General features: G+C 41.2%; 1 gene segment (V, D, J or C); it reads right to left on the minus strand.

Annotated features, from left to right (window-relative positions):
• Nucleotides 1-2,918: 2,918 nt before the first annotated feature.
• On the minus strand, nucleotides 2,919-3,420 carry LOC134362614 (immunoglobulin kappa variable 1-39-like). The segment is given in 2 exon segments: nucleotides 2,919-3,241; nucleotides 3,366-3,420. Coding segments are annotated over 2 exon segments (378 nt in total).
• Between the last annotated feature and the right edge of the window lie 7,881 nt (nucleotides 3,421-11,301).

Consider the following 11,301-nt stretch of genomic DNA (forward strand, 5'->3'; position numbering starts at 1 on the left):
GGGGGTCAGGAGGCATCATTTCTCTTGACAAGTTGGATGCTCATAGTGCCAGTGGCCATGTGAATCTTGATTAGTTGAAATTCATACTATTGATCCATGCATGGCCCTCTATGACATTGCTTCATGAGACTCATGGGAAAGCTGGGAAAGGTGACTGACAGAAGTCTATATTTTGAGTAATCTTAATTATTTAGAACCCGATGCTCACCAATGCCCTTTAGATGAGTATTCACTTGGAAATAATTTATTTTCCATCTTGGCCCGTTTTAGAAAGGTCTAGTCATAGCTTTTCAAAACTACTTTGTCTCCAATTCTTCAGTAGTGTTTCTTCTAAGACCTGATGACCTGTCAAAACTAGTAATCAGTGTCATCAAATTGCCTATCTCTCTTTGCCAAGTGGTCACCTAACGTAACCCCTGAAGTTTGCCCACTGGTATGATTTCCATTCTTCTTTGACTATGGTGGTGATGTGACATCAGTCCAGCCTCCACTGTTAGAAGAACTCCATCCAGCATAGCGTCACTGGCTTCATACATACAATGAGGACAGTCATAAGATGCAATGATTTAATTTTTTGACATTATGCAAAATTATCTTTATTCAAAACATTTGGACTTCAATTGAATTAAAAAATATCTTATGGTAAGCACACCAATTCAGTAAGAGTATTAGAAATAAAGATTACAAAGGAAATTCATGTAGGCAGAGCAGGTACGATATCTGTCCTTAACACACATTTTTTTGATGGAAAGTAATGGTTATCATCTTAAACTGTTTATTTTATATAATAATTTTGTTTGTATTATACATTGCATATATATGTACATAAAAGTAAATATATACTTAAATCACTTTATTTATGCCTGAATATACATTTCTATTAATATGTTTACCCAACAACTTATCAAATAAATATATAGAATATATATATACACTTTTTTCATAAACAAAGTTAATTTTACTCGTTTTGTTCAAATATTGTATAGTTTGTTGTTTTTATTTAATTTCTCTTAAGATTTTTATAAATGAATAACTAAATATTCATATATATGCCATCAATTTTGTATGTGTATATATGAATATTTAATATATGTATGGGTGAATATTTACTATATGAGTGTGTGTGTGTGTGTGTGTGTGTGTGTATACATGAATACTGTATTTGTCAGCTTTTGCATATTAATAATTGCTAACCAATGATCCAAAACTCAGCAGCTTGTAACACTAAGCATTTATTTTCATGTTCATGGATGTTCATGTTAACAATTATTTAGCTGATAAAGACAGGGCTCAGATGAGTGATTCTGCTGCAGGGTATTAAGCTTGTCTATAGCATGTGGATTACATTTACTCTGGGCCAAGCCTGAAGGGCAATGGAAACCCAGGACACAACATTCTCATGGCAGGCTGCAAGAGTGAACAAAATTATCAAATGAAGCTGTACAGATAATTTAATTCCAATAATCCTTAGCAGTGGTGCACACAATTTTAATTCACTCTTTCACTTTGCTAATTCCTAAAGTTCCCAAAAACTTTTACTCCAGTTATCAAGGCATTTGACTGCTTTGTAGATAAATAATCTTTTCATCCTTTAAAATCTTAAACATGTTTTCAAATGCTCTTTTGCATTAATTATTAAATAAAGCTGGGTGTGTTTTCAACATGTGGCTCTAAATAAAATGTTTCTTAAATGGCCTTATGTGACAGAAAAAAAATATTCCTTTAGTGAAGTAAATATCCCCTAAAAGATAGCTTCTTAAACCACTTATAGATCACCTGTTATCTTGTTAAAATGCAGGTTGTCATTTAGTAGGTGTAAGGTGAGTCTGCTACTTTGCATTTGTAACATGCTCTCAGTGATGCTGCTGCTGCTGCTGGCTTCTGGATGATTTTTCAGAAGCAAAAAACTCTCATATCAAGGAAAAACTGCTCTATGAACTTTTATGTTTTGTTTTCTTTTGTCAAGACATATTCTTCATTTGTTTGTCAAATTTTATATATATATTTTATACAATTACTATATATTTTATACAATTTACTTGCTTTGTTTTCTTTTTATGCTATGACTTAATGAAGTCTTTTTGCTAACATTTAAAAGCAAATCTAAATGTACTCTGGGGCCATTCCCTCACTGGATCAATCTTGAGAGTTGGGGAAAATAGTTCCCATACTAGGAAGTCAGCTGTCAGCTCTACAATATCACCATCACTTTTGAGACCACATTATTCAGAACTTGATCCTCTATGGTTTTCTGTAGAGTTGGTCAGTGAAGGGGCTGCTCAAGGAGTTTTGAAGTCAGAGAAGGATGACTGAATACTATCTATCAGCACCTGAGAAAGACAGGTGAGTAGAGGTAAGGGCTGGAAAAGCACATGGACAGGTGCTTCAGGCAGGTGAGAGAATGAGCACTCCCACTGCTGGGTTTCCCAGATAGGTCTGAGGACCACATGGTTAGACAGCCTGTACCTTCTGTGACAGATATGCTGTGGATCCTGGAGGAGCACCAGTAAATCTCTTGTTTCTAGCGTAAGCTTCCATGACTACCACACTTCATGCTTCGTAAGATTCTGTTTCAGACAATTATTCCCTGTATTAAAACAATTCTGTCTTGGACTATCCAGAGTGGCTTCTCTTTTGCTGTATGAATCTCACATGGTGCCATAACTAAGACTTCTCTAGTTCATTAACCTCTGTCTTTAATGAAATCGGGAGAGTCATTCTCATGTCTGTGCTGCTGAGATATAGAAGAAGAAAAGAGAGGTAGGGTGCAGAGGAGCCTCTCTGGCCTCTACTACAAATAAAACTTCTATTGACCTTCAAAGCACGGCTGCATCTGAGAAACACTATCAGCAGATGGGGAAACAGGAAGAGCAGCTTGAGCAGCCCAGCCTCACTCATCTGCTGCCCTGGGGGGGGGTTTATGTTATGACTTGTAACACTGTGGGAGGGTAACTGTAATCCTGTTGACAGTAATAAGTTGCAGCATCTTCAGGCTCCAGGCTGCTGATGGTAAGGGTGTAATCTGTCCCAGATCTACTGCCACTGAACCTTGATGGGACCCCCGTGTGCAAATTGGATACATGATAGATCAGGAGCTTAGGAGCTTTCCCTGGTTTCTGCTGATACCAGTCTAATTCAGTACCAATGTTCTGATTTGCCTGGCAAGTGATAGTGACTTTGTCTCCTGGAGATGCAGACAGGGATTCTGGAGACTGGGTCATCTGGATGTCACATCTGGCACCTGAGATTAGAAACACAAAAGCAAATCTTGATACAATTAGTCATATTACAACAGGACTTCCTTGAAGAGCCAGGCAGTACTGACCACACTGGCTGAATAAATTCCTAGTGTTCTCTCTTCTTACCTGGGAGCCAGAGCAGCAGGAGCCCCAGGAGCTGAGTGGGGACCCTCATGTCCATGCTGTGTCCTGACTGGGACTGACTCCTGCACAGGGTGTGAGCAACCTATGAATAAGTCCTCAGGGCAGTGGGCTGTGCTCTGGGAACATGCAAATCACAGGTGCTGGTTCATCTCAGTAATTCAGCTTAGGCCCAGTGTCCCCAGGTGTCTCAGGTCAGACAAGAGAAGAACAAATTTGCTTGCAGAAAACATATTCCTCTCTGGGAGAACATTTTATTTAAAAGAGCATTTAGTTGGACAATTGTTAAAAATTGAAATGGGCATGAAGATTATATGGGGTAATACATTTTAGAGTTGTATTGGGATTATATAGGAGAATATCCTTGTTTGTTTGAAACACACAGCAAAATCTTCGAGGGTGGGGCTATCATATCTTCTAGTTACTCTGAAATGGTTCTTGTGGGGGAAAAAAAACCTTTGTGCTATACTTACAACACTTCTGTGACTGAGATTTTTTTTAAAAATAAATTAAAGTTATTTTTATCAGAACAATGTCAAAAGTATTCTGTAACGGCTCTAGGAATTTGTTATTATCAGTATGGTGACAAGCAATTTACTGCAGATGGCCAAAGATAATACCATGTTTCCTCAATGCATGTGTCACTCACAGATCCACCATTTCCCAACCTATAGGTCTCTTCAATACCCAGGGCCTAAATGGACTGCACCTTGTTCTTACTTTGGGGTTCTTGATATTGTACTCCATTTTCATAATTCACCTGCATGTAGGGCTGATTAGTGACGCCAAACCTGATTCTTTCAACCAAAATCACTGTTTTTACCTCCAAACATACTAACCAGGATTAAGACACACTATGAACCCTGGATCCTTGCAGGATACCTTGTAACAATTCACTCCAAAGTAAGAAGACAGAGATCACGTCACTGGGAATTGCTTTGAGCTGCTCTACCTACCAGCATGTACCTGGAGGCTCAGGTGCAGATCTTCAGGAGCATGGATTTTTGGAAGTCAGGTGACATGGGAGGTCCTGGGGAAAAGACAATTTAGAAAACCTTCTCTCCTTAGTGCGGGAGGCTGCTGCTGGGTGCATGTCCCTTCTGTGTACCATCAAAGCCAGTTTTCTCTTTTGCTCTTTAGCAGTGAGTGGCGACATGACGCTGACACAGACACCAGCTTTTCTGTCTGTACCTCCAGGACAGCGAGTCTCCGTTTTCTGTTATGTGGTACCCATATGCATGGAAAAATATATTTGATCTAGATAAAACATGGCCAAAGAGTTGAACCTCTTATATGGCATGTGACAATGGAAAATCATGTTCGGATGATGGGAGGAAGGCGCCATGGAGCAAGGAATGTGGAAGTATATTGAAGCTGGAAAAGCAGGGAATCAGGACTACAATTCTTCTGCCTTCTTGATTTCAGTTCAGTGAGACTCTGACCTTCAGAATTATTAGATAACTAATATGTGTTTTTGAAGACAGTAGGGTTGTGGGAATTTGTTGCAACAGCAGTAGGAAACTGGTACAAGGAGAGGACATTTCTGTTACCTTAATGAGTGGGAGTCTGTCCTCTGTTCTTGGAAATATTTCCCCCTTTTTATCATTTAGTTTCAATTTTGACAAGAGACAGAGGACATTTCACCATGAGGAAAGCTGGCACTAGAAATTGTCTCAAGTATAAAATATTCTGGTAAAAATAGCTTGATCACCTCTTTTATAATCTGGGTATCTGAGTATAGGAGTCAGCTCTCACAGAACCTGGGAGGAATGGAAGTTTTTTGTTTGTTTTTATATTATGAAGGCAAATTAGATTTACAGGACACAATCTGAGAGGCAAGGGCTGAGTCAGAGAGATGGGGATGGGCAGAGCAGATGAGGAGGGGTCAGAACAATGCAAGATATACCTCTGGCCTCAAATCTGAAATAAAGACACATAGTGTTTCTGAAGGCTTTGAGAGAGGTGTGTTTTGTGGAGAAAACTACAAAGGCTGAGTTTAAGATCACAGTCTGCATGGTGTGGGGCAGAGGCAGCAGGCTGCTGTGAATTTCACACTCTCCTGGTTTGTCTTCCCTCATTATTTTATAGGTTTCGGGATTATCTATGGGATGAACACGGTCACATAAATGAAACAGTTAGGTCAGATATACTTGAGATCAAATCCTAGGCCCAATGCTCACTGACCACGTGGCATCGGACAAACCACCTATTTGCTCTAAAGAACGATTTCCTCATCTGTGACATGAAGCACTAAGGTTATCATGGGGTGTCCTGAGGTTTTATTGAGATGTGCCAAGAAGTATAATCCTTTAGAAAAGAATACCCAGGGCCATTTCTACATACTCTTAAATATCATAGAATAAAAGTGTTATGGAAGATATTACTAGTCAGATGTCATTTTCAAATAATAGTTTCAATATTTATTCTATGACCTAGAGTTGCCTCATTATAGGGTTTCATATACATTTTTTCTACCATAGAAATTTCCACTAATTCACTTATGTGTAACATTAGAAACCTGAACAAGGAAATTACAAACTTTCACAGCTCCCTTAATCTGGGTTTTCCCCAAGTCTCAACTGTGTTAGTTTCCTAGGGTTGTTGTAGCAGAAATTTGGTAGCTTAAAATGACAGAAATGTATTCTTTCACAGTTGCAGAGGCCAATTAAAGAATCAGTTTTAGTGGGCTAAAATCAGGGTGTTGGCAGACTCTGTTCTCTCCAGATGTTTTAAGGGAGAGTCTGTTCATTGCCTCTTCAACCTCTGGTGGCTTCAGCTTTCCTTGGCTGTGGCCACATCACTCCAATCGCTGTCTCTGTGTTCACTCTGCCTTCTCTTCTGTCTGTGTTAAAATTTCTCTCAGTCTCCCTCTTATAAGGACCCCTGTAATTACACGTATAACCCACAGAAAATCCAGAACAGTTTCACCATTTTAAGGTCCTTAATTTACTTCTATGAATGTCCTTTTCTTAAGTAAGGTAACATTACTTTCTCCCTGGAATAAAAACTGGAATTTTTTAAACCATACTCAGTCTACTAAACTTTCACAGTACCAGCTCTTTGTATACATACGCCCCTCCTCTCCCCTCATCAGTTTCTCTCCCTAAGTGTACCCAGCACCAACTGTGTCCAGATTCAGAGGGGCACACACAGAAGAACTTGCTGTGGGTTTGCTTAAAGACCTGCTGTTTCTCACATGATCATGCAGAGGGAAGGACACAGCCTAAGAAAGCAGTTAACTCTCTGGGGAGGAGCTGCCTTTATTCAGTGGAGCTCTAAAAGTCTTCAGGGCCTGAGTCTTCAGCCCTCATGGAGGGTATGGAGAGTTCTTGACTTGAATGTGATCTACTTTTGCCTTATATTTTACCCTTTCCACTCACTTTGGACAGAACAATTTGTGTGGGATGTCTTTGTGGCAAAATTGCTCAAAATATAAAAACACCTGTAATTTCATTTGTATTTTTTAAAAGTTCATGAGTTATTTTTACATGTAAAATAATTGTATTTTGTATGTAAACCAATTTTCTGAGCACATCTTAGCTCAGGATATGTAAGATATCCCCACATTATGAATATAATATCCAAGTATCTCTGGGATCTGGAGACACAAAATTAAATTCTTTGACTATGTGCCTCTTGTTTGGCCTCATTTACTGCTGTGGGATATTAGAGTGACACACTTTCCCACCTACCTCTTGCACATGTCTCAGGACAAGTTGTAGGGACTCAGGGTGTCTCCTCCTAATACAGTACAGTGATTAACAGGCCAGTGGGGTCTCAGAAGGCTCCATATAAACAAATGCTGGCTTGCCTCTGCTTAGTTCAACTGATTGTCTGGAGTTGCAATGGTTAACTCAGCAACTGCTTAGATTGGAAAACAGAACAAGTCTCCCCACCCAATCAACGTAACAATAGAAATTTAAGTGACCACTCGGCAGACATCTGGCTGGCTCTGGGGTGACATCAGTTTCAGCCTCCAGAAAGGAGCTCTGTACATGGAGCAGCATCACTATTCCACTCAACTCAGCTTCAGCTTGTGTGGGACCAGACACATCTCCATCCCCTCCACCACCTCCTCCAAGCACCTTGGGGGGTAGGCCCCCCATACCTGAGCAGACCTGGCAGATAACTATGTGCTGAACCTCATTCCCTTTGACCTTAGGTTTAGAAGCAACAGATGCTGTGGACACTCCAAAATGAGCTTCCTGTACCAGATCCCCTGCCTCCTGGTGATGGGTTTGCAGGGTATAAGCACATTTCCCACTGTGTATCGTGAGGTGGAACTTTAGCCCTTGACCCAGAGATAATGTGCTCAAAAGTGGTCTGCAAATGGCAGTGTAATATGTAGAGTTGTTTTGACTAGATCTTATTAGGAAACTGAAGCACAGAGTCTAACACTAACAACAAGGCAGAGAGACAAACAGCCTTAAACCTGTCTCCCCTGAAGACCATGGAGCTCTCTCTCCATGTTCCCACCCCACGTCCACTCTCTCTTTAGAGGCTCATAGAGGTCCTGATCAGATTATGCAAAATGGACTTGCTCACCTGCCCCTCAGGGTGAGATCATATCACTCTAAGCCCTCTTTCATAGCTTTCCCTAGCCCTGAGGACACATTGATGACCATGTTTATGTAGATTCTTGTACACAGGCAAAGGTGGGAAGGCCACAGGGACTAGTTTTTGTCATGATCAAGTGTGACATGATTCTACTAAGTAACAGAGTCATTTTCAGGTGCAGACATTAAATGGTGAATTGACTGTAGAAATTTTAAATTGATAATAACCTTTTAGTTCTCACTATGCACTGGCAATGTGAACAATTTCAGAGATAAAATACTTCTTTCTAGAGGAATGACAATTCTTACCAGCCACCTTCCCCCGAACCCTTGTTATGCCACTAGAAGTTCTGCTCAGGTGTCTGAAAATTGGTGCTGGCTGGTGGCTGCGCATCTCAGTCTTCCATTTGGCCTCTCAACCTCCAGTAGGCTAGATTAGCTTTCTCATTTTTTAAGGGGAGAAGGTGGAAGCTGCAAGGTCTCTTGAGACCTGGATTTCAAACTGGTACTTGGTTGTTTTCAACATGTTTTATTGTTGAATGCAAGTCCCAAGCATCAGTCTAGATGCAAGACAAGGGAATAAAGGCTCTACCTCTCAATGAAAGGAATGTGGGGCAATATTTTACAAATCTACCATAAATATCTTAATTAATAAACTTAACAATAACAAAGGTCAGAATGGGTGTAATACTCATATTTATCGAATGTCTATCATACACCATGATTGAACTAAGTTTTTACAAAGGAAATATGTTTTATTCCCATCTTCCAGTCGGAGATACTGAGGTCAGAGAGAGGTTATGAGGCATGTCCAAGGCTATGCAGATAGTAAGCCAGGATTCTAATCAGAAATCTGACATACAGAAGAGGGAGAGCAGTGTGACAACACAGAGAAATTCTACACGCCAGCTGGCTGGAAAGATTCAGTGAGTGGCACTGGCTCCTGTGCTGACGGTAGTGTGACTCCACACGCAGCTTCCTGAACACGTGGCTGTGCCTCTTAACACTATTTTGTAAGTTTACCAACCATTCCAAATAATTCAGTATGATTAGTATGGCATTCTTCATAGCTAAGATCCAGAGAAAAAAGATGATATTTTATTTTAATGCAAAGACAATGACAATAAAACAAGAAAATAGGATAAAGGCAAAAGAGAAAACACTAGACTCAGGCCTTTGGGTAGGAGGGGCTGAGACTCAGTAGTGGAACACATGGGCCATCTCCATTCAGAAGAAAGGGACAAGCAGGAAAAGAAATGAGCAGTAGAAGTGAAGCCTTCGTTACTCAAAGGAAGCCTAAGGGGAAACAAGGAGTCTCCTTCCTGAGCTCCAGCAAGCAGAGGAAAAAATCTCAATTAAAAAAATGTATGTACACACACACACACACACACACACACACAAACTCACACACACACACACACACACACACACACCAGGAGTGCTTATGAATGCTGCATGCTCAGCACATTGTATCAGGCACCTTGTAACATGCAGAAGTAGAGTCAATAATCCCAGACCCACAATGTTTTCAAACTGTTTTCAAATTTGACTGCCCTTTTCCATCTCTATCCGCAATGTCCAACCCTAGTGCAAAACCTCATCATCTTTCACCTGAACTCTGGCCTTCACTTTCTCAAAAATCACCAGCTTCTTCCTTTACTCCTTGTTCCTTGAATAAGTGACACAACCCTCAGACCCTAGGCTGAGGCTATATGTCTGAGTTCTAAGTTCTTTCTCCCCATACCCATAACATTTCTTAGGACACCCTCTGCCTCCTACATTCTGGGAACTCAGATCCACCTTTCTGCTCCTCTACCCCAGAATCTGGCTCTAACTGCCTGGAAGCTTTTCTTTGTACACCTTCAAAATGCACACTCTGACAGAAACTTGGCTTGATCAGTCAGCTTCGCCTTCCCCATCAAAAACAGCAGAGACTGGAGGGGAAACCTGAATCCCAATTTTGGTGCGGGGAGACTTCCTCTAATCCCCAGATTCCATGTCTTCTCCAGGTGTCCTTGTCTCTTTCTTGACTGCAATTCTATTTTAATGTCCCTTTTGTGTACCAGGCCTTAGAGAAGGTAGCTACGTGTTAAGGAAAGGAAGAGGTTGTTGCTTTGGATATAAAAAGGAAAATGAACAGAAGAAAAATGTGAAATTTATAATCTCTTCAAAACTGTTTGTGTTTGTCTCGACATGAGGATAACATGACCAAGATGCCAGGGGAGTACATCACTTATGTGTTTTTATTTGCCATAAATGCTTTAGATTGTACAAACACACACACACACACACACACACACACACACACACACACGTGTGTGCACAATACTGTCTATCCTGTTCTAAAGAGCGCAAAGTAAGGTCCGGCCAGGCTCTTAAATGTCTTTTCTGGATAAGTTAGAATAACTTCTCAAGCAAGGAAAAGAAACTAAAGAAACTATAGCAATGGCTTAAGCAATATCAAGGAGTTAGAAAGTTGGAACATTTAGGGTTGATGCACCTGCTCAGTCATAGAAAATTTGACCCAGATTATTTCTTTCTTCTTCCACACCTTCACCCCATTGGCTTTTCAATGTTGGTCTTTATACCTCATGGTCTCAAGAAGGTTGCAATGGCTCTAGGCATCAAATCCTCCAAAAGCTGATCCAGGAAGAAATACAGGGCAACCTCCTTCGTCTTCCTTCTTTTTATTTTTCACAGATACCCTGTCCACCCCTCACTCCCCTTACATATTTATGAGCTGATCACATGTGTCTCCTAATACCTGCTCCTGCCCTGGGCAAGAGGCTCAACTGTCCCTACCATGGACAGCATGACAGAGCTGGTGCCTTGTGAACTGTAAGTAGAGGGGAACTGCTGCCGGGTAGATGTTGAGAGCTTTGGCACACTTTAATTTTTGCTATGCTTATAAGTTAAACTGAATGAGAAAGAGAGGTCCCAAGGGCTTCATTGTGTAGCACAGGGGAGGGGGTGGCTGTAGGGGGTGGGCTTGGAACTGCCAGGCCCTGAGGATGATGCTGGAGTCAAATATCTAATTGTCCTGGTAACAATCTCAGAGCTACCGATTATGGAAATGTGGGCTCTGAGTTTAGGACCACGACAGGCTTCCAAGTACTGGAATAAATGGGGGAGAGCTTTGGAATGGGGTCCTCAGTCCAGGATAAGGTCTGGCTTGCACTGCCCTAGCGCTGCCGGCTCCGGCCCTGGGCTGTGGAGGAAGCAGCTGCTGTCTAGAGCGATGGGGCTGAGGACCTGGGAGGAACCAGAGGCCCTGCCTATGGGGCTGCCAAGCAGGAGATTTAGAGAAGGAAACTTCACAACACCTACGGCCCTGATCCAGGCTGAGCTCCCAGCAGCCCAGGTGA

Source organism: Cynocephalus volans, chromosome 14 (assembly GCF_027409185.1).
Source record: "Cynocephalus volans isolate mCynVol1 chromosome 14, mCynVol1.pri, whole genome shotgun sequence".
Lineage (NCBI taxonomy): Eukaryota > Metazoa > Chordata > Mammalia > Dermoptera > Cynocephalidae > Cynocephalus > Cynocephalus volans.